Source organism: Nylanderia fulva, unplaced genomic scaffold (genome assembly GCF_048542155.1).
Source record: "Nylanderia fulva isolate GAGA-0341 unplaced genomic scaffold, ASM4854215v1 Scaffold20, whole genome shotgun sequence".
Classification (NCBI taxonomy): Eukaryota; Metazoa; Arthropoda; class Insecta; order Hymenoptera; family Formicidae; genus Nylanderia; species Nylanderia fulva.
In genome coordinates, this window is record NW_028190264.1 from 680,453 (window position 1) to 705,348 (window position 24,896).

General features: G+C 36.2%; 1 protein-coding gene across 2 annotated transcripts in view; it reads left to right on the top strand.

The window, feature by feature from the left end:
* Positions 1 to 5,352: 5,352 nt before the first annotated feature.
* foxo (forkhead box, sub-group O) overlaps positions 5,353 to 24,896 on the top strand; it is a 149,577-nt gene continuing 130,033 nt past the window's right edge. The window contains exons 1-2 of one of the 2 annotated variants that reach the window (XM_029319918.2): positions 5,354 to 6,287; positions 6,398 to 6,925. In XM_029319918.2, coding sequence (XP_029175751.1) covers positions 6,479 to 6,925 — 447 coding nt within the window. In that variant the 5' untranslated portion in view covers positions 5,354 to 6,287; positions 6,398 to 6,478. Of the gene's footprint in view, positions 6,926 to 24,896 lie in introns of both variants that reach the window. The other variant, XM_029319919.2, reaches the window with a different exon arrangement.

The following is a 24,896-nucleotide window of genomic DNA, read 5'->3' on the forward strand; positions in this document are numbered from 1 at the left end:
CGGGTTGCAATGGATTTACCTGCTGCCCTTTCCTTCCGCCGACTCCTTTTTTACCAATGGAAACGAAGAGAGAGAAATATATCTTCCGCGCGCACGGGGTTTATTGTCAACAGACCTCGGACAATGGCCGAATTGAAGGACAGGCTGAACTACGCGAAGGAGTCCAAGGGTTTCCGGAGCTATTCGGAGCTCGGCAACATTGTGTATTCGCGGAATAATTAAGGGCGCGCAAAACGCTCGAGGAATCTGTTGTGACGGAAGGTGCGTTTAATTGAGATGGTATTTTTTTATTTTATTTTATTTTATTTTATTTTTTTTTGTTACTTTTTTTCCGGACGATCGAACGTTGCAACTTGGAGCACGACGTCGATAAATTGCGTCACAAGTATATGAATTTTCAGAAAAAGTTGTTGCTTGATATTCCGCTCCTTTGTATCCGTCGTCGACAAGGAGATTCCTCTTCTTTCGAAAAAAAAAGTTAATAAATTAGAAAGTATTAAAACACGCATTTACGCGCAGCTAAAAATACCCGGAAGTTTTTCGAGACTTAATAAATTTATTCCGAGAAACACGCATTCGTCACTCGAAGCTTGTTTAATATTTTTACGATCATTGACAACGACTTGAAGAAATTTGCGTGTAATATAATATTTTGTACTCTCTCTCTCTCTCTTTCTTTTCACGCGATATTAAACGAGAAAGGAGACGAAGAAATATCTTTGTGGCGATATTCGAGATTCTGCGAGAAGAGGATCCGAACGTCTAAATATCTCCGCGTTCGGTTGCGAGATGCAACAATGTTGTATTCAGGAATGTTTCATCGGGGTTCACCAGGGGGGGCTTTTGGGGGGTCGGCTGTACCATTCGATTGGCACGCAGACTGGAAAACAACAGGCCGAGTTATTTCGATCGGACCCATTCGTTGGGGAATCTTCGGATTCTACAAGTCGCGACACATCGCGATTTATACGTACGAAAAAAATACCGGAAGGGTTGCCGCAAAATCGAGGCGAGGAAAGCAAGAGAGGAAGAGTGAAGCAGGGTGTCCAGCGAGTTGAATGAAAAAAATTCCCAGATTTTTTCAGATTTTTCAAGATAGAAATTCATTTTTTTCCCTGACTTTTTAGTATTATTTTTTTCCAAATATTATATAATTTGCATATGTCTATATGGTAAATCAATTAAATGTTAAATCAGGAAATCCTTCACGGGGAAAATTTTCTTTTAGAATTTACCCAAATCATGGTAATCGTGGGATAATACGGTGTCGGAAGAATTTTATATAAGAGTTTCTCTGATTAATATTTATCACAATAAAAATATTAATATGTTCATAGTAAATTTTACTCTATTCTCTCTGTGTTGAGATATTTTTGTCAACAATGAAAAGATTCGGAAGTTGAAACAAAAATTTAAATTAATTATATAATCTTTTATCTCTATTAAACACATTGAAATAAAATAACACGACAGTATAAATCAGTGGTTTTTAACCTTTTTGAAGTTATGGAACACTTTTGATTATAAAAAAAATTTGCGGAACACCAAAAAGGTAATCACAAAAGTATGCATGAACATATTTTTATTAAAAATTATACAGTACAAATTATGTAACAGTAAAAAAATTTAAATTTAAATTTAAAATATAATATTCATAAAATTAAAAAAAATTATAGTAGTTTTTTCTACGTAGGTATGCCGTGCTTTCATAATTTCGCGGAACACCGGTTAAGAACCACTGAAATAAATTAACGAACACGCTGTCGTAGATGAATCGATTTTTAACAACACAGAAAATTAACGTGCTGGGAATCAAGAAAAAGTTTAGATTTATCTAATAAAAAATGTCAAATCATTGAGACAGATGTAGAATAATGTGAAAAAATCCAGATAAATAGTAAATTAATTTTTCCCTTTAGTATCATTTTTAGTATTATTTTTTCCAAATATATAATTTGTATATATCTATATGATGAATCAATTAAATGTTAAATAATGAAATCCTTGAGATATTTTTGTCAACAATAAAAAGGTTCGGAAGTTAAAACAAAAATTGAAATCCATTATATTATACCATCTGAATGTACGATAATCGAAACAAGCATGTCACTATAAACTATTTAAATAATCACCTTTTTTATTTACATATTATATCAAATTTTTAAGTTCTGTCTCTATCAAACACATTGAAATAAAATAACGCGACGATGAAAATATAAATGAACGAACACGCTGTCAAGGAAAAGTTTCTATTTATCTAATAAAAAATGTCAAATCATTGAGACAAATGTAGAATAATGTGAAAAAATCCAGATAAATAGTAAATCAATTCTTTCCCTCTTAGTATCATTTTTAGTATTATTTTTCCAAATATATAATTTGTATATATCTATATGATGAATCAATTAAATGTTAAATAATGAAATCCTTGAGATATTTTTGTCAACAATAAAAAGGTTCGGAAGTTAAAACAAAAATTGAAATCCATTATATTATACCATCTGAATGTACGATAATCGAAACAAGCATGTCACTATAAACTATTTAAATAATCACCTTTTTTATTTACATATTATATCAAATTTTTAAGTTCTGTCTCTATCAAACACATTGAAATAAAATAACGCGACGATGAAAATATAAATGAACGAACACGCTGTCAAGAAAAAGTTTCTATTTATCTAATAAAAAATGTCAAATCATTGAGACAGATGTAGAATAATGTGAAAAAATCCAGATAAATAGTAAATTAATTTTTCCCTTTAGTATCATTTTTAGTATTATTTTTTCCAAATATATAATTTGTATATATCTATATGATGAATCAATTAAATGTTAAATAATGAAATCCTTGAGATATTTTTGTCAACAATAAAAAGGTTCGGAAGTTAAAACAAAAATTGAAATCCATTATATTATACCATCTGAATGTACGATAATCGAAACAAGCATGTCACTATAAACTATTTAAATAATCACCTTTTTTATTTACATATTATATCAAATTTTTAAGTTCTGTCTCTATCAAACACATTGAAATAAAATAACGCGACGATGAAAATATAAATGAACGAACACGCTGTCAAGAAAAGTTTCTATTTATCTAATAAAAAATGTCAAATCTTTAAGACAGATGTAGAATAATGTGAAAAAATTCAGATAAATAGTAAATTAATTTTTCCCTTTTAGTATTATTTTTTCCAAATATATAATTTGTATATATCTATATGATGAATCAATTAAATATTAAATAATAAAATCCTTGAGATATTATTGTCAACAATGAAAAGGTTCGGAAGTTAAAACAAAAATTGAAATCCATTATATTATACCATCTGCATGTACGATAATCGAAACAAGCATGTCACTATAAACTATTTAAATAATCACCTTTTTTATTTACATATTATATCAAATTTTTAAGTTCTGTCTCTATCAAACACATTGAAATAAAATAACGCGACGAAGAAAATATAAATGAACGAACACGCTGTCAAGAAAAAGTTTCTATTTATCTAATAAAAAATGTCAAATCATTGAGACAGATGTAGTATAATGTGAAAAAATCCAGATAAATAGTAAATTAATTTTTCCCTTTAGTATCATTTTTAGTATTATTTTTCCAAATATATAATTTGTATATATCTATATGATGAATCAATTAAATATTAAATAATGAAATCCTTGAGATATTTTTGTCAACAATGAAAAGGTTCGGAAGTTAAAACAAAAATTGAAATCCATTATATTATACCATCTGCATGTACGATAATCGAAACAAGCATGTCACTATAAACTATTTAAATAATCACCTTTTTATTTACATATTATATCAAATTTTTAAGTTCTGTCTCTATCAAACACATTGAAATAAAATAACGCGACGATGAAAATATAAATGAACGAACACGCTGTCAAGAAAAAGTTTCTATTTATCTAATAAAAAATGTCAAATCTTTAAGACAGATGTAGAATAATGTGAAAAAATTCAGATAAATAGTAAATTAATTTTTCCCTTTTAGTATTATTTTTTCCAAATATATAATTTGTATATATCTATATGATGAATCAATTAAATATTAAATAATGAAATCCTTGAGATATTTTTGTCAACAATGAAAAGGTTCGGAAGTTAAAACAAAAATTGAAATCCATTATATTATACCATCTGCATGTACGATAATCGAAACAAGCATGTCACTATAAACTATTTAAATAATCACCTTTTTTATTTACATATTATATCAAATTTTTAAGTTCTGTCTCTATCAAACACATTGAAATAAAATAACGCGACGATGAAAATATAAATGAACGAACACGCTGTCAAGAAAAAGTTTCTATTTATCTAATAAAAAATGTCAAATCTTTAAGACAGATGTAGAATAATGTGAAAAAATCCAGATAAATAGTAAATTAATTTTTCCCTTTTAGTATCATTTTTAGTATTATTTTTTCCAAATATATAATTTGTATATATCTATATAATGAATCAATTAAATGGTAAATAATGAAATCCTTGAGATATTTTTGTCAACAATGAAAAGTTTCGGAAGTTAAAACAAAAATTGAAATCCATTATATTATACCATCTGCATGTACGATAATCGAAACAAGCATGTCACTATAAACTATTTAAATAATTACTTTTTTATTTACATATTATATCAAATTTTTAAGTTCTGTCTCTATCAAACACATTGAAATAAAATAACGCGACGATGAAAATATAAATGAACGAACACGCTGTCAAGAAAAAGTTTCTATTTATCTAATAAAAAATGTCAAATCATTAAGACGGATGTAGAATGATATAAAAAAATCCAGACAAATAGTAAAATTTCTTGACTCTTCCCTGGCAATTCCAGATTTATCAAATTCCCTAACAAAGCCCGGTTTTCCAGATTTCCATGACCGCTAGACACCCTAAGCGGGAGAAGGGGATGGAAGGGAAAGAAGAGATGCACCGCGTGCGAATTCCCTCCTCGTGGGTTCCTGCGCGCAGCGCCTGAACCCCCTCCCGAAAGGGTGCAGCGTATATACCCCTTTTCCCGCCCACCCGTTAGATGCAACCTGCGAGCCGTCTCTCTCTCTCTCCTTCTGTCTCTCTCCACCACCAGCGACAGTCCACCCCACCCCGGGTTTTCTTGTCCCTACCAAGCCGCCGAGCCACCCACCAACCTCTCCACGCCACTCTGGAGTACCCCGGTACCCTCGATGCATCATTCTTTCTCTCTCCCTCCCACGAGCCTCCGGGTCTCGCCCTCTCTCTCTCTCGCTCCCACGTGTCACACGCTGCCGGCGATCGGCGTCGCAAATTCACTCCTCGCGCACTTCGGCCACACTCGGATGGTTTCGTGCGCCGGCCGGAGGTGGATCGGAGGAATTCGCCAGTACTCCAGTACGCGCCGCGCTGCCTTGCCGGCAAGTTGTATCACGTAGTGACGTAGGTTTTCCTTCCCTCATTTCTCCGTCGCAATACGGATATCCAGAAATTCCTCTCCGAGAAAAAGCTTCTTCTTTCACCAAAGAAGAGGAAAAACCCTCCTCTATCTCTCTCTCTTCCTCGAAGAGGAGCACCAGCTCGCGACCCCGAGGGTGTCCGATGATACCCTCCGGTACCAAGAAGAGGGCGATCATCTCCCAGGAGCAACGAGGGCATCGTCGAAGGTCGTCGCGGGCCCAGAACAAAGTCCCCCGGTCAGCCGGAGGTCACGAGGAACCCACGAGGTGCCGTCACGCTCGCGAGGAGCAGCGATCATCGGCGTCGTGATCGGTGACGACGCAGAGGAGAGCCGCGGACTCGTCATCGGCGCGCCACAGCAGCAGCTCGCGCGGCGGGCCAAGTTTCTATCAAAACATGGCCACGTGACCCCCGGACGGCACCGCTTGTAAACACAGAGTTTGACCACGTGGTCCGCTCCTCCCTCCTTCCCCGTCTATCTATCTATCTCTCTCTCTCTCTCTGTTCTTGTCCTCCCTCCCCGCGTTCAACCGCCGTTATCGCCGTCATCGTCGCCGTCGCAGCTCTTCTCCTTCTACGAGCCTCTCGCTCGCTCGCGCGCTCTTTCGGCACGCAGAACACACCGCGGAATCCTCAGTTGGTTCATCGCCGCCGACAGCCGCACGTCATCGCGAGCTCCGAAAGAGTTTCCGCGCCCTTTCATCGTGGCCGATCGTGGCTCGGCTCCATTCGGGTTAGGTGATAATGATGATGATCATGATGATGATGATGATAATAATGATGAAGATGATGATCATGATGATGGTGTGTTGAGAAGCCCCAGGTGAGCGGGCAAGAAAAGACACTCAGCAGCTACACACATATACTCTCGCATCTATACATATACTCTATATAGATATACATCTATATATATATATATATATCTGGTGATAGTGCGAAACGCAATCTGGATCATCGGCCCTAGTTTCCTCGATTATTCGGATCACCATCGCGGACTCCAGGTGGACTCGCAACATGATGGATTCGGTGCCGGTCTCGGCGACGGGGACGTTGAACCCGTCGCAGCAACAGCAACAGAAGAAGGGAGTCTCCTTCGAGTTCTCGACCTCGCCGGATCTGGAGACCGGCTTCGAGCCGCAGACCAGGGCCCGGTCCAACACCTGGCCGCTCCCGCGACCGGAGGGCTACGTCGAGGGCAACGCGCCCGCGACGAAGGAGGGCGCGGAGGGCGGCACGCCGCCCCATCAGACCCAGCTGGCCCAGGGTGGTCTGCTGCCGGTGAAGAAGAACTCGTCGAGGAGGAACGCCTGGGGCAACCTGAGCTACGCGGACCTCATCACCCAGGCGATCACCAGCGCGCCGGACCAGCGGCTCACCCTCTCGCAGATCTACGAATGGATGGTCCAGAATGTGTCCTACTTCAAGGACAAGGGCGACAACAATAGCAGCGCCGGCTGGAAGGTAAGTCGAATCTTATGGGACTCTCTTCTCTCTCTATACCCTAATAGCGCACCATGTCCGAAAGACATTCAGAGGATATCCAGAGGATATCCGAAAGACATCCAGAGGATATCCAAAAGACATCCAGAGGATATCCAAAGATACCCGAGGATATCCGAAAGACACCCAGAGGATATCCAAAGATACCCGAGGATATCCGAAAGACATCCAGAGGATGTCCAGAGGATATCCGAAAGACATCCAGAGGATATCCAAAGATACCCAGAGGATATCCTAAGATATCCAGAGGATATCCGAGACATCCAGAGGATATCCAAAGATACCCAGAGGATATCCAAAAGACATTCAGAGGATGTCCTCTGGATATCCAGAAGACATCCTCAGGATGTTCTCTGAACGTCTTTGGGAGATGTGTGCTATTGGGATAGTCTTCTCTAGCGGAAGGTAAATTTTACTCTTGAGAAGATTGAAATTTGTCGAGTGACATTGAAGTGTCTTCTCTTTCGAGATAATTCGTTAATAGAGCGATAGGCAAACGACCGGCAGTAAAGATGTTCGAATTCGCGCGCGCGCGTGTGTGTGTTAACGATTTCGTCCTTGTCTCGGTTTTTTCTTCTTCGTTTTACAAAACGTAAATGCGTAATAAAAATTTTTCTTGAAAACGATGACTCATTCCACGAAACGCGATAAAAGAACTATAGGAATAAAAAAAAAAAAAAGAGTCCACGCTTTTTTCCCCGGAAGGTGTCTCTCGACTGTTTGGGTATATTTGAAAATTAATGCAAGAACCGCGCGATTTTTATCACTCTCGGGTAACCCGAGTTCGAGCTAAATGCGCAGGCACGAATGCGTACCGAAGTCGTTCGAGGAGACGCGTTTATAGTGGTATAAAGACTTCCCGTTCTCTGTTGTATGGAAACAATTGTGACACGCGACAGTGCGAAGGTTAGACCGCGAGAATTCATCCGGCAGGAATTTATGCGCACGTAACGATATTTTTCGATGATTCACGTCGCGATATTGCATTACAAATAGACGCTTTTTCGAAAAAAACTTTAGAGAAGAGAACCCGAGTCTATTTCATATGCACATTTAACGCATTCTTCCGTAAACTCAATACTTTACACGCATGTTTAATTATTCGGATCAATTATCTTTTTTTTATGTAATTTCTCGAAATCTTTTTGTTTCGAAAATTATTCCTTCATCAGCGATTGAAATTTATACGACAGAAATTCACATTTTGTGAGAGAGGGATCGATATATTTCTTGATTCATTTCCAATCTAATTTATTTTAATTTGAAAGTTCTAATCTAATTTATAAAGTTTAGTTTAGTATGATTCTCAGTTACAAAAGATGATAAGTTGTCTTTGAAAAAAAAAGAAAAGAAAAAAATTATAGATTGCCTTTCGATTATGAAAATATTACTCATAAATTCTTATTTTACATTTTTTTTAATTAATGGAAATAGTGGATATCTCTCGAGTAACTTGAAACTACGCTTCATAATTGATAAGTAGAAGCTTATCTGAAATGATAAAGAAAGGACGGAGCATTCGACACGTTTCTTTCAATAAGAATCGAATCTATTTATTATATTAAAGTAAATTACATATACGCACTTCGTTAATTTTAAAACCGTGACATTATATATATTATTGACATATTATGTAATCTTTCGAGCAAAACAAAGGTCACGCAGTTATCGCAGTACAAACAGAAACACACGACGAAAAAGCACAACTGATTATTATATATACGTACATATATATGTATATAAATATATATGCGAACTAAAACGCGAAATTTCGATCAAGTTATATAGTCTTTATACATAAATGATTAATTGATAATTAATAATAAAATAGGCCGTAACAAATGACAGTTGATCTTTTAATGAAATTAAACAAATGTGATGCGAGAGTTCGAACAAAACGTTAGAACTGCGTGAAGCGAGTGTTTATGTTAAACTATTTAGCGCGGCGCACATAATTAAAACGTTAATAATGCATTATAGCGTTTACAATTATAAAGCACGAGTTTCTGGGTCGGCGGGCTCGACGTTACACGTTTCCGTAGATATATGACGAGGTATCTCGTTTTCGTTCGTATTTCGTTACGACTACTCGTTCGACTAATTAGCCATCAACATTTCGAAGTAATTCTATCTTGAAAACTTGCAGTTTCGCGCGTGTGCACAATTGTTAATAGTCTTCTGCGTAAATTATGTCGACGTGCGAGCCTACTTTATCGTAATGACAATTTAAAAGCAGCAAACAGAATAGAAAGAAAAATTTGTTTAAAACGAATATTTCTTCTCTTTTTTTCCGTGCTCCTTTCTTTTTTTTTTTTTTTATATAATTTCTTCATTGCTTTTCATAATTTTTCATATTTTAATAGAGAGCAATTATCAAAAAATTACATTTTTCTTGATTAAACAGTTAAAACAAGGATATAAAAATTATAGAAATTACACACAAAATGATATTTTTTTCCTATAATTTTATAATATTTTTATATTCAATTTTATATATTATAATACATATTTTTATAAAGATATCTTTCACAATTCACGAAGAGATAGATACACACGCATATTTGCCAATTAATATTTTTCCGTTTAAATAAAATAATAAAAGTTTCAATCATTATTAGTCATGAAATAGTGGAAATCCGTAATGAATCTTTTTCTCGCTCATTTTTGCGAATCGATATGCTACAGGAATATTTCAAAGAAATAAAACCAATATTTTTCTCTCTCCTTCTCCAAGAAATTTATACTTTCCAACTGTGTGCAGCACGATTAAAATTCGACGTATTTGAATTGAAGTTGTTTTGACATATGCGAGGGAAGTTATTGCAATTCTTCTCCCAGAGAGCTAAATAGCTCCGAGTTTAAGGACCTCTTTCGCTCTCTCGTAATTCTTGCACCTAAACGCACCAATTGACAAATGTGTTTTCCATGTTTTCCTCGCCTCGCCGTTATTTAAATGAAATATTAGAAATATCGCCGGTGAACGGAGGAACAGGCGCTTCTCCGTCGTCGTTCAATTATCGCGCGTCGAACCGAGAGGCGTCAAACTCGCGGCAAGAATCCGCGCTAAAAATCCACGGAGGCGAAAAGGGGGGTCGCATCTGCGAAACTTGCGGATGCAAGTCGCGCAGAGAGCGACGACGGCTGCAGCTGCGGCGGCATGCAGTCACGTGGCGCAGAGAGGAGATACTCGAGGAAGAGAGACGGAATAAAAAGAGAGAGAGAGAGAAAGAGATATCCGTATCTCTTCTTCTGTGCGTTTCCCGCGCGCGCACCGGGGAATGCATACCGACGCAAAATGCAACGTGGGGAGTTTAAGGCCCGTTCGCACCGTTCGTTCGTTCGTCGCCCATTGTCGCCGCCGTTGCGGCCATCATCATCATCATCGACGTCACGCCGGGTCGAAGTACACGCATAAATCGATGCCATCGGACGGACAATCGTCGTTTCCCTCTCTCTCTCTCTCTCTCTGTCACAGACGACGTTACGACGCGCATTATTTATGCACGGTGCTTGCGTGCCGCGAAAATGCCCGACGAAAGTTCAGGGATACGTTCAGCGTTCCGAGAATCGGACGGAGAAGGAAGAGATATACTCTTCTGCAAAAGAGCGCGTTTAAACGCCGCTTATTTCGTACGAATACCCCTTTTCATGCCTGATCGCGAGTCCTTTCTCTCCTCCTGATTGCACACGTCGAAAGACATCCAGAGGATATCCTGAAAATATTCAGAGAACATCCAGAGGATCGAGAGGAATTCAGAGGATATCCTTTGAATGTCTTTCAAAAGGATATCCAAGAACATCCCCAGAGGATCGAAAGAATATCCTTTGAATGTCTTTCAAAAGGATATCCAAGAACATCCAGAGAATATCCAGAGATTGTCTTTCAAAAGAATATCCAAAGAAGAAGGGGATACTCACAGAATCGAGAGAATATCCTTTAAATGTTTTTCGAAAGAATATCCCCTGAATATTCTCTGGATGTCATTGGATATTCTCTAAATGTGTCAAGAGAATATATCCTCTGGACATCCTTTGAATGTCTCTCGACGTGTGCAAAAGAATATCCAAAGAAGCAGAGGATACTCAGAGGATCGAGAGAATATCCTTTGAATGTCTTTCAAAAGGATATCCAAAGAACATCCAGAGGATATCCAGAGATTGTCTTTCAAAAGAATATCCAAAGAAGCAGAGGATACTCAGAGGATCGAGAGAATATCCAGAGAATATTTTTTAAATGTCTTTCGAAAGGATATCCCCTGAATATTCTCTGGATGTCATTGGATATCCTCTAAATGTGCCAAGAGGATATATCCTCTGTATATCCTCTGAATGTTTCTCGACGTGTGCAATCAGGAGAAGAGAGAGAGGAGTCAGAGCACATCCTCCTGGATGTCCTCTGAATATGTATGCCTTGATATAATCGGGGAAAAAAATTTATCACGAACACGGGCGCGCAAGAGACGTCATTAACCAACATTAATGTCATGAGTATATGTAAAACTTATTCATGAAGCGCGTCCTATCCCCCTTTCACATCAAGGTCCTTCTGCGCACTTGTCCATATACGTACATATATATATATATACGCGCAGTTATCACGTGCGCGCTATTAATTACGTTGCTATACAAGTTATATAGTTATCTATGGTACAATATTGTTGCAACTCGAGTAACGCGTAGCGAGCACAATAATTGGTGCTCTCTCCGGCGTGCAATCGCGTTCCTCCTTCTTCTCTCTCTCTCTTTCTCTCTCTCTCTCTCTCTCTCTCTCTACCTCGTCGAGAAATTTTTTTTATTAGGCCGCCCGAGCGATAAGTGCTGCGCATTTTTCTTGCAGCGATGCGTTCCGTCTCGACGCGGTGTGAATTCAACTTTAACCGTGAATCGCTCGGACCTTCGTACGTCAAGAGAGACATCTTAACATGTAGGGCGTGAACGCGGATGTACGCTGCTTCTCTTTCGGCCTCAATAAGCTTCCGCGAGGGATTTGACACTTTACAAATATCATCTAGACTTCCTACGACAAAAATATATGTCTAGATAAGAGTGGGAGCGAGAAGAAACCATCGCGTTGCGAGATAGAGCAACCTGATCTGTCGTTGACTTCCCACCTGCCTTTTATATAGCGAAGGTTTTGGAATTCTATGTTAGCACTAGAGAGGAAGGGAGGTGTCGAGGAGCCAAAAAGGTTACGCATCCGTCTGGTTTTGAGACCAACTCTGGCGCCCGTTATTACAAAGCTTTCTCTCTCTCTCTCTCTCTCGCTCGCTCGCTCGCTCTCCCTTTCCCTTGAAACTGATCGCCGGTTTCTCGGTATCCTTCCACGATTAGAGGCGACTTGCTCTAACGACCGACAGTGAGCTGGTCTGAGAATGCTCCGTCTCCGCGATATCTCCACGTTGTTACGGCACGTAGATACTGGAGCATTATCGGTCAGTGAAATCGGAACAGAGAATTCTGGATTCTCTCTTAGATCGTTATCGCCGAATTATCTCCGGCTTCTTAGGGAAAGAAGAGAGAGAGAGAGATAAAAGATCAACCGGCGTGTCGCTGAACCTTCTACTTTATCCTTCAACATTCTGATAATTTAAATTGTCACGATTTTCTTGGGTATGGAATATAATAGGAGTAGTTTTGATACACGGAAAAAAAATTAGCTACCATAGCTAAATTTTAACTATGACAATAATATTTTTTAGCTATAACATTCTCCGTTAAACTATGGCTAAAAAATATTCAACATTTACTGATAATTTAAATTGTCGTAATTTTCTTGGGTATGGAATATAATAGGAGTAGTTTCGATACATGGAAAAAAATTAGCTACCGTAGCTAAATTTTAACTATGACAATAATATTTTTTAGCTATAACATTTTCCGTTAAACTCTGGCTAAAAAATATTCAACATTCACTGATAATTTAAATTGTCGTGATTTTCTTGGGTATGGAATATAATAGGAGTAGTTTTGATACACGGAAAAAAATTAGCTACCATAGCTAAATTTTAACTATGACAATAATATTTTTTAGCTATAACATTCTCCGTTAAACTATGGCTAAAAAATATTCAACATTTACTGATAATTTAAATTGTCGTAATTTTCTTGGGTATGGACTATAATAGGAGTAGTTTCGATACACTGGAAAAAAATTAGCTACCGTAGCTAAATTTTACTATGACAATAATATTTTTTAGCTATAACATTTTCCGTTAAACTCTGGCTAAAAAATATTCAACATTCACTGATAATTTAAATTGTCGTAATTTTCTTGGGTATGGACTATAATAGGAGTAGTTTTGATACACGGAAAAAAATTAGCTACCGTAGCTAAATTTTAACTATGACAATAATATTTTTTAGCTATAACATTTTCCTTAAACTCTGGCTAAAAAATATTCAACATTTACTGATAATTTAAATTGTCGTAATTTTCTTGGATATGGAATATAATAGGAGTAGTTTCGATACACGGAAAAAAATTAGCTACCGTAGCTAAATTTTAACTGTAACAATAATATTTTTTAGCTATAACATTTTCCTTAAACTCTGGCTAAAAAATATTCAACATTTACTGATAATTTAAATTGTCGTAATTTTCTTGGATATGGAATATAATAGGAGTAGTTTCGATACACGGAAAAAAATTAGCTACCGTAGCTAAATTTTAACTATGACAATAATATTTTTTAGCTATAACATTTTCCTTAAACTCTGGCTAAAAAATATTCAACATTTACTGATAATTTAAATTGTCGTAATTTTTCTTGGATATGGACTATAATAGGAGTAGTTTCGATACACGGAAAAAAATTAGCTACCGTAGCTAAATTTTAACTATGACAATAATATTTTTTAGCTATAACATTTTCCGTTAAACTATGACTAAAAAATATTAGTTATCATAACTAAAGTCTAGACATGATAACTCAATTTCAGGTTGCATACATGGACAGCTAAAATTTAACTATGGTAGCTAATTCTTTTTTTCCGTGATAACAACGACGTCACCAGATTATGCAGATTTTTTTTTTCAATAATCCAATGAACAAATGATAACCATTTTTACAAATATGTATAGAGAGGCTAACTAATTGTAAGACTATTTAATTTCGTCGCGTGTTATAATGAGAAATTTTCAAGAAAATGATGATCCGATTGATATTTTAAATAGAGGACTAATTATGTGGCAACTGCCGAGTCCGGAAAAATTATAAATGCACCTGGATAACTTCATGGTGTTCTGATTTCTTTGAACAGTGCCTTGCGTGACAGTATCTCACGCGAAGTTACCTTGTAACTCTGACGTCGTTGTTTCGCGATTAGCGCGATAAGCATTGTCGACATGAAACAGTGATATATTGTGCGAATATAAAATAGAGAGGCGATTGCAATCTTCAAATAAAGTAGGAATCTGCCTGACAGAAAGCAGATGGAAATTTACTCTTTCCGAACGGAAGAAAGATTCTGTGCCAGTAAGTGAAAAGTCTTTGCTAGAGAGTTCTCGCGCGAATATTCTTCGCAAACACACGCGTGTATTTGTACATATGTTATATCTGTAGTTGCTATATTAACGAGACGGTTTCGTAAGGAGCTGATAAATGTGACGAAATCGAGGGTAATTAATCGTGAGCGATAATGAAAACTGACAGCGGGATAATAGATAGGATGCGTCGAGCTATGGTTTCTAGTTTCTACTTTTGTTCTCTCCTGCGATTTGATTTGATAATAATTATTACTGACCGTTCCCAATACAGAACTGATTGATTGATATTAAAACGAGAGGCATATGAAGACAGTAATCGACCATATAAGCTTTTAACGAGACATCATCGATTTAATGAAAAGCAGTCGTCGCTTCCTAATATTTCCGTCGGATCCCGGCTCGAAGGATTGATTGCGAATCATTCTACGGAACGGAGCACATATTAGAAAAAGCACTTTGTATATTATCTGATACATGATAATTAAAAGAACTCGCATAGAATAAAATATAGCATACTCTCGCATTAAATAGCGCTCATAAAAAATTAAATGGCGATAATTATTTAATTATCCAGGTGATTAAAGTAACCAAAGTATCGAGCTAAAATTAGAAATAAGATTAAAAGAATAATAATTTTAAAAATAGAAATAAAACGCGATACGACAGATAAGAGAGAAAATCGTCTTTCTTATGCTTGTCAAATGAAAAATATTCAAAATAATAATAATTATCATTAGAGAGAAGTTTGCTTTAAAGAATTTGTTAAATGAATTCGCAACACGCGCGAAACTCGGATAAATAAATTTTGAACAAAATTCCGCATTGCAAAATACTTGGCATGATTCGAGATGCGTGTATCGCTTCGTATCCTCGCGTGAACAAATTAGTGGAAGCGTAAATCATGCAAAATCGCAAGCGCGCACAAAGTGCCATAATCGACGGAGCGAAAAATTCACTCGCAGCTCCGAGTTTTTTCCACGGAAAAGCGCGCGTTTTATCACGCAGTCATTAAGCGAGGGTTAACGGCGCAATTAGCGTGAATCGCCGGCAGACCGCCCAACGCGTTTCGAAAATTACCTGCGTTATATGCATAGAGTTTCTAATCTTACCGAGAGTCCAAATTTTGCGGACACAAATTATGTTATCCAATACATTTTTTCGCGAAATCGATCTCATCGATTTTCGTTTTTAGCTCGTGAATTTTGACATTTTACGAAAACAAGATATAATTATTTTCAATTATATTTATTAAAAATAATAAATGTTTTCCTGTCATTCACGCATTTTTCTCGGGAAAGAAAATCAAGAAAAAATCGGAAACGAAACCTTTTTTCGGATCCACATTTGTGAGGACCATTTTCCTATATTCTCGAACACACTCTCGATACATTGCTCCAAAATTCCTTTCCTCTATACGCGGTGTGTATTTCGAGTTGTAGACGCGCTCGGTTGAGTTTAAAGGAGGCTTTCCGCGTTATTTTTGCACGACCGGCGTCGTTGCCGCATCTCTCTTTCGCCGATCATTCTCTCTTCCAGTTACTCTCTCCTCCGATTCTCTCGTCCCTTCTCCTTTCTCTCTCTCTCTCTTTCTCTGTCCGTCTTTTTCTTTTCCGTTTTAGCCTCCGTGTGCGATCTTGCGATGCTACCATGTTGCCAATATCGTCATCTCGAGATCATCTGCTCCCCCGCCTACTTTCGGGTCCGGTAAAAGTTTCCACCCAAATTCCTACATTCGTCAATTTCTCGTTTCGGTGATCAGTCAAATCCCTCTTGCCCTATTCTGGATTTTAAGAATTTTTTTTCGAAGAGAAAATTTTTTTTTCTTAAATAAATGTTATAATGTATTAATTTTAATTTTTACTATTCAATATAATTTAATTTAATTATATAAACAAGATTAATATAATAAAAATGTAGCCTGAATATATAGAAATTTTTCTCGTTTCGGTGTTCGGTTAAATCCCTCTTGCCCTATTCCAAATTTTAAGATTTTTTTCGAAAAGAAATTATTTTTTTAATAAATGTTATAATATATTAATCTTGATTTTTACTATTCAATATAATTTAATTTAATTATATAAACAAGATTAATAAAATTAAAATATATAGAAATTTTTTTTTATATTCGTACATTATTAAATTATTACTTAATATCAAATGATAATTTATTTTGAAATAATTGTAGAATAATATAAAGTTCCGGGAAATTTTTCTCTCTCTCTTTCTCTCGTGAAATGTCGGGAATGTAGCTAGGGAGATGATATAAAGAAATGTGCATAATAAAATAAAAAGATATATATTTCTCTCGTATATACAGATGCAATTTGATCGTGTTTTAAAAATTTTGTTATAATCCGCCAAGATTTGGACAACGAATAGGATTTGTGCAGCATACATATATATTTTGTAGATCCAAGACTCGGGATAATCCGCGGAGAAAAATTATTTATAGAAGTCTCGGGGATTTTTTTGATGTCGAGTTTATATATCGACATACTTGTAACTGAGAGAAAACGCGATCCGTGACGTATATCCCGCAGGCTTCGGCGTATCGAAAGTATATCCGTCTTCCTCTTTGAAAATGTAGCCGTCAGTCTCGGGATTCCATGGTCAACACTCTATTCACCTTGCCTCGAGCAAGGCTGCGATTCCCTCGCCGGTAAATTGCGACAGAATCATGCCGGCTGCGCTTTACAACCGCGCTTCTCGATTCCGTTCCTCCTCTCTGTACTCTCGGCGCGCGACATCGCACAGAATCCGCCTTTCTCCCGGTAAAATTTCTCGCCCGGAGCGATTTTCTCGAGAACTCTCCGAGAGCGTTTCGTTCGTGCGCAAGACGGCTCTTCTGTACGGTGGAATCTGAATGCCAGGCGATCGAGTCTCGGCTCGAGAGACCGAGAGCTCCGAATTTTCCGAGTGAAAGACTGATCGATCGATAAATAAATTCTGACGGATTCATACTCGCTGGATCTCGCGCGAATCTTGCCGAGAGACTTTTTACTCGCCACATTTTTGCCCGGCCTAATTTTATATCTTTGGAATTTCAGACGAGGAAACTTTAGTCGATTCTCTGTCTCTTTCAACATCAAATGTTACTTGCAAATCAATTTCTGTTTAAAGTCAAGTACTCGTGAGATTAAATATAGAACTGTCATTATTTTATTTTTTTTTTTTTTTGTGACACTTTTGAAAGCTATCGGTACCTTAACATTTTTATCGAGAAAAAAATAAATCCAAAATATAACTAAATTTTAGACTTATATTACACGTTAAATTTAGTTATCATGCTTAAATTTTAGCTATATAATATTTTTTAGCAGAATTCTTTGTTAAACTATAGCTAAAAAATATTAGTTACTATAGGTAAATTTGTTTTCAATGAATAATGTCTGTCGAAATTATAATTTAATTTTTTGTCGTCGATGGCGATATTTAAATGTCAAATATTCCAGGAGGTCGGCAAAAAACGACGATGTCCTGCGTTCTCGAACGAGGATAATTTCGCGTGAAAATGAAACGAATTCGCCGATTGTCCCGGGGAAAAAATCGCGTCCCGCGCGATCGAAGCGAATATATATATATTTCTCACGCTGCGGATATATATTCCGCGGAAGCTTTCTCTCGCACGCTCTTTTTTCCTCGTTGCGAAGAGAAGAGAGTCGCGTGTTGCATGCGCTCGCGCGGTGACGTAACAACGCCGCCGCGGATATATAATGCACAACCGCGCTCCTCACGTCACGTAACGTACCCTTGACTCTTCTAATGAGTATCGCACATTCGTTACGTATGTTGCGCTTCACGGAACGGATATACGCGCGCGAGCGGACGAGCGAGTTGCGGCCACCGTCGCGAATTAGCGCGAACGCGGCGAGTAATATGCGATTCCTGACGATCCAATGCCACGGTGAAGATCGTCCTGTCGCGATGAGTCAATATTTTCCTCGCGTTGGCGTTTGCAATATATCAATATTTTCGATTATAAAATTAGAGCGTCTCAGTACTTTTCTTCGGAACTAAGAGTTATCACAAATTAGGAAAAGAAAGATTCTTTCTTCTTCCGTGTAACTACACTGTAAACAAAATTTGTTTACTTGACTAAACCTTTCAACTAAATTACTATTTTGTTAATTGAACATATATTATTTAGTATATAGTATAGTATATACTATACTAGTATATACTTATAGTATAATATATTATAGTATATACTATACTATACACTATAGCGTATAGTATATAGTATAGTATATAGTATAGTATATAGTATAATATATAGTATAATATATAGTATAATATATAGTATAGTATATAGTATAGTATATAGTATAATATATAGTATAGTATATGCTATACTAGTATATACTTATAGTATATAATATACTGTAGTATATACTATACACTATAGTGTATATTATAGTATAGTATATAGTATATATTTAGTATAGTACATGAATATATAGTATATAGTATTCAAGTCAAATATACGTTTTGTTAGATTTAATATGTCACATTTAATTTAAATATTTTTATATGTTCAATTAACAAAATAATATTTAGTCGACAGGTTTAGTCAAGTTAACAAATTTTTCTATAGCGTACAGACTTTTAATAATTGCAGAAGAGTGAGGGAGACAAATGGAGATGTTGCCGTTTGCGACATAATTAGCATGTACGTAAAAAAATCACAGATTGATCGCTTTATGAAAAATGTAGAAATATTTTCAATTATGAAATTATAGCGCTGTCCCATTATTAGTTTTTCGGAGCCGAGATCAAACTGATCACGAATTAGGGAACGATGTAGAAGGATTTATTCTTCTTCTGTGTAACTATAGACTGAATAATTGCTGAAGAGTGAGGAAGACAAATGAGGATGTTGGCGTTTGCAATATAATTAGCATGTTCTCTCATACGTGCATGTACGTAAAAAAGGAGAAAAAAATCACGCACTGATCGCTTTATAACTATCTCATTATACGCAGTTTTATTTAATCTCCCCATCTTATTTCCGGTAGCGTTCTCACGTGAGACGTGCACCGGTGAGACTTGATTATTATACTAAGTAGCTGCCATCCATATTTCTGAAACGCGACGGAGCTTATATACAGACGTTTCTAGTACATCATCGAGTCATGGTTATATCGTTCTATAGCAGCAGCAGCACCAGCGTAATTATAATCTCCAGTGTGAGGAATCCCCGGGAGGCATAGGTCAGCTCATCATGGCTGATCCCGAAAGGGTCACGGCATCGAACTTCAGATAATCGTAACGAATAAAGATCCCCTGACCAATGAAATTCTCGATGCGAGAACTCTGAAGAAACACGCGACGGTTTTATAAAGTGTGTCAATGATATATACATATACGTCCGAACGCGGGCTATTGAATCGAATCAAATCAGTCTGCAACAGTCTGTTCGCATATCTTCATATATCTTTATTTCGATAATTATTAAGTGTATATATTTCGTTCGCATTCAAAAACATACATGTCACTTTCGAACGAGAATGAGCGGCGATATAAAAAAATTACATAAGGCGAAGGTATATCTCGCATTCTCTTGTCAGCTGTCACGAAAAAAGACGATGATAATCTTTTTATTAGCGGTTCTACAATCGACAATATGGGAGATTATGTGCCGATCAAGATTGCAATTATGCGGAATAATGCGATTCGTAGAAGGATATTTAATTGTGTAGATTTTATTCTTTATTATGCGCAAAGTTATTTTCAATCAAAGATTTTATTGATAATATGAATGTCTATATTTGAAAAAGAAAAAGGGATTTGATATGCACAAAATAAATTAATATTCCCCCGGCCAAGTAATCGGCGAGCCAAGCAAATGAACAGTGAGTTACGCAATAACAGTTAAAGTTTTAATGATGATATTTCTCGCAAAGTTTATTATCTTATAAAGTTTATTAAAAAGCGCAGAGACTTTCCTTATCTCATATTTTCTTTTCAATTTGACATAGTTAGATGTGTAATTTTAAGAAACAACGTAATTCGTTTAAATATGTATACACGAAACAAAAACCGTTAATTATGTAATAATTGGATAATTGTATCTCGTACATACCTATGTCACGTATACAAAAGAGGAAAAAATATCTTCTCTTTTTTCTATCCTTCCTAGCACATTTTTAAAAAATTTATAAAAAATTTGCGAGAAAAAGTAGAACCGTCTATTTATATATTTTATATAAAACCGAAGAACCAGATTCCGCTTCATAAACCTCATTACTAGAGACCCTCTAATCAGAGTCTGGACATAAGTAAGTTAGATTAGATTGTTCGATATTTTTCTTCAAAATCCTGAGAGAGAGAAATATGTGCTACTTCTCTCTCTCTCTTAGTTAATGTCTCATAACCTCTTATTTATACTGCGCGTATGAGTGTAAAGTAATAAATAATGGTTGGATGTGCGGCAAAGAATTTTGTAATAATTCCTCGTCAAAGGGATATATTATGAAAATATAAATTTCCATGTATTTCATTAAATATTCAATAATTCATTATATTTAACAGCAATAGGAATTTCATAAAACTGGCGCGAATTGAAGAAAAATGGCGGACCAATCAGAGGTTAGGTTAGGTTGCTATCTTATGTCCAGACTCTGATTAGAAGGTCTCTATTCATTACAACCTAAAAGGGGATATTTAATTCAAATTCTCGCTAAAAATCCACCTCTTAAGGTATGTATCGCTCATCGTTCGTTTTCTGCGATAAAAAAGTCACATGACGTGTTGATATTCACTCACCGCGTCGCCGCTAGATGGCGGCGTGGGAAATCGGCCGCTTTCCGCACAGAAAACACGCACACAAAGTGCCACTTTGCCTGCACGTGTAATACAAAATTACACTTCGATTATCCATTCGATGGATCAATTTCAAAGTTGTCTTTCGCGCCTGTTAATATCGCTCGTAGTTAGAAAAATCCCAAATCATGTCGCTAGCGATTACGTGACGCCATAATATCGTCGAAAAGGATTTTCATCGTAGTGGAAACTTCTATCTCTATCAAATATGGAAACTTCGTTCATCACTTTTGAAACGAAGATATGCGACGAGAGGAGGAACGAGGAGAGGGCCGCGTGTCCCAGAGCGGTGTGTTTCATACTTCTACGATGCATCTGTACCAATTGGTGTCCGGCCCCCTCCGATTCCCGAGGCACTGACCTCTCGTGCCATTTAACCGCCCTTCTCCACCAAACCGATCTCCTCCCCTTCCCACCCTCTTTCTCTCCGACGACGACGACGACGACGTTGTCCAGCATCATCATCACCGTCTTCGTCGTTCCTATATGCGACACACGACCGCGTCCCTAATTTTTTTAATCCGACCCGACGATCTATGCCTCTATGCGTGTCGTCAGCTCTCTTATCTGTTCCCTCTATAAGCGCGATAGGAGCCCGATATACATGTACATAACGTTATACATATCCGCGGTCTTTTCTATGTAGGTAACGCTCGTTACACGCGCGTATGTGTGTGTGTGTGATACGTCAGAGGAAATATAAATTTTCCGATACGAATTTTTTTCGTTATAAAAGGCTTTAATCATTTTCACGGGAATGTAAAAGAAAAATAGAGTTATTTCGATTCCTGCGAAATATTTAGTTAATATTTCTACTGCACATTCTGCGTTTGTAATATAATATGAGTGTTGTGTGTGTGTATGTTTGTTATCACATTTGTAGGAATAAGAATTCTTTTTTTTTTTTAAATGATGACGATATCGAGTATTATCGCGCAATGGCGATTGGAGTGTGATTTGCATATACGTAGTAATCTTTTAAAATTTATTCAAATGTATATAGGAAAAAAAAACCATTGCATTATAAATTATGAAATGTTGAATTAATGATCGTCCGATTAGCGTGTATAAATTCAATGTCGGGAATAATTTATCATCTTATTAGTCTACATAAAGAGGAGAGACTTATAATAATTAAAGATGCATAATATGTTGAAGTTGTTTTAAATGCATTAATAGTAATAATGGATGATAAATGGATCGCTCAAGAATGTGATATATCTCGGAAGCAATTAGAAAATTAAAAGGACAGAGTCTTTTCGATTGCAACACCGTCCTCTATATATATATATATATATATCGACGCGACACACATCTATTTTCAAAGTTGTCGCTCATTTCACTAAGATATGGGCGTGTCTTATTCCACTGTACTAATAAAGGGTCGTCTGCTCCGTTATACGGACACGTGTGGTCAGATAGGAGCTAGACAAACGTGTCGTCTGCTCGAATTACATGTCGTGGAATCGATACCCGATAGTCTGATCTGTTCATTTCTATGATTTATTTTTCGAGACTGCGAGAATACGAACGCGTCGCATCCTAATTCACTTTCCGACACATTTCCCATCAAAATCGTACAGGGTGTAGCTGAAAAACGAAACAGCGCATCAAATTCTCGGACCAATTTGGAGACGATTTTTCCTCGGTGAAAATGTCGAGGCGCCAATAATTTTCAAGATATAAATGATTGAAAGTAAAGGGAAATTTTTCGGAGTTCAAACTTCATTCTACAATTAATTTCAGAGTTTACTTTAATAAAAGGAGATGCTGACATGCTGACCAAATATGTTTTATCGATCGAAAAAGTGAAGTTGGATTCGACTATAAATCTACTTATTGGTTATACGGATTGTTTATTCTTGAAATTATGATGCCATTTGTTAATACTTTTATTAATACTTTAATTGCGCAAAAGGATTTATCAATCTGTATAATCAGACTTACAATTATAGTTACAAAGATACACGATGGCAAAATTGGGAACATGTAAAAAAAGGGCATTTTTTTTTTTTTTACACCCTGTATAATAATGTTACAGAAACGCGTCGTTTATTTGTTTTTTTTTTTTTTTTTTTTTTTTTGAACGCACCGTATATATTTAAAATCGGAAAGAAGCCGAAGAAACGAAAACCAAAGAGGTGAAATGGAGGAAGTCCGGGACATTTTAAATAAATGCAGTTTACATAACGATGTACGTGTGCAAAAATCACCTTTGCTCTCCGCGCGCTGTATATTTCCGCGAGAAATATATTACTGCCGCAGGGCTCGCATGCACTTTCCGCGTCATTCTAATTAAGTCTTTCCTCGCGTTTCCCGTCTCTGACGTAAAGGGAAGATGCTCTCTTCTTTGTGCTTCGCGCGCGGGACACTTTTATCTTTCAAATTGCACTGGGTAAACGAAAATATTTTTCAAAATGAAAGAAAAAAAAATTAATTAATATCGAAATTTCTCAAGTAATTGTAAATATTGCGGAAAAAAAAAAAAAAAAAAAATAATAACATGATACACGCATATTTTGATAAGATATTTGCGATTTTGAACGTAACATTTTCCTTCGGAATTAGTAAATACACGTATCGTTGCTCGCAAACATACGCGCATTATATGGTAAAATCTGTTCTAATGTAAAAAAATGTCTCTAAAATAGCATGTATAAAATAGAAAGGATATAGTCACAAATTGTGGATAATTACGAAAAATGGTTACTTGCGGCGTAGGCCTTGATAACGAACGAGCGTGATGGACGTGAAAAGAGCCGAATGCTAAAGCCGAGAGCTCTCCTTTCATTTCTATCTCTCTTTTTTTCATGCAGAAAACGATGTTACCGCGCTGTTGAATCTTCAGTTTCAAAAAATGTACAGATCCAGATAGGTATATGTATATGGCTGCTCTTCTTTTTCTTTTTCGTCCCTTGTATATATACTAAACACAGGCGGTGGTATATCCCGTCTGATTTTTCGAAAGAACGACAGTAACGTTAATACGGGCAAAGCTATTATAGATTTATGTAAAGGTAGAGTGTTTAAAAAAGTACAAAGGGGGATTCATTAATTTAGCTCTTTAGCTTTAAATATTAAATAATTTAGTTCTTTGAGCTCTTGATGTTTCTTTTTCGAATAGCGAAACTTTGTAATTATTTCTTCGTATTTTAACTAATTACGGTGTACGATTTGTGTTTCGCATTAATAAAATTAACAGAACGTTTTTGCATTTAAAGATAATTAACTAACTAAATAACTAAAATACTTTAAATGAGTGATCATCTTATTAGAAAAAAATATGAGAATATAATGGAATTATTATTACAAATTACGCAATAATAAAAATGGTAATTAATAATTATAAAATAATTATAAAATATCTCGTTAATCGCGAAAAAGAAACAAGGTTTGGAAGAAGCTAAATTAATTTGTATTTAAAGCTGAAGAATAAATAAAGAGCGAAATTAATTATTCCTTTGTATGTTTGCATAGTGGTTAAACATTTTATCAAGATGCATCATATAATAAAATTTTTCGTAATTTAATATTTCGTCAAAGTGCATTGTATAATAAAATTTTTCCATTTTTGGCCGCATGTCGTGTCGACTCGTCTTCGTTTCCGCAGAAAATATGGATATG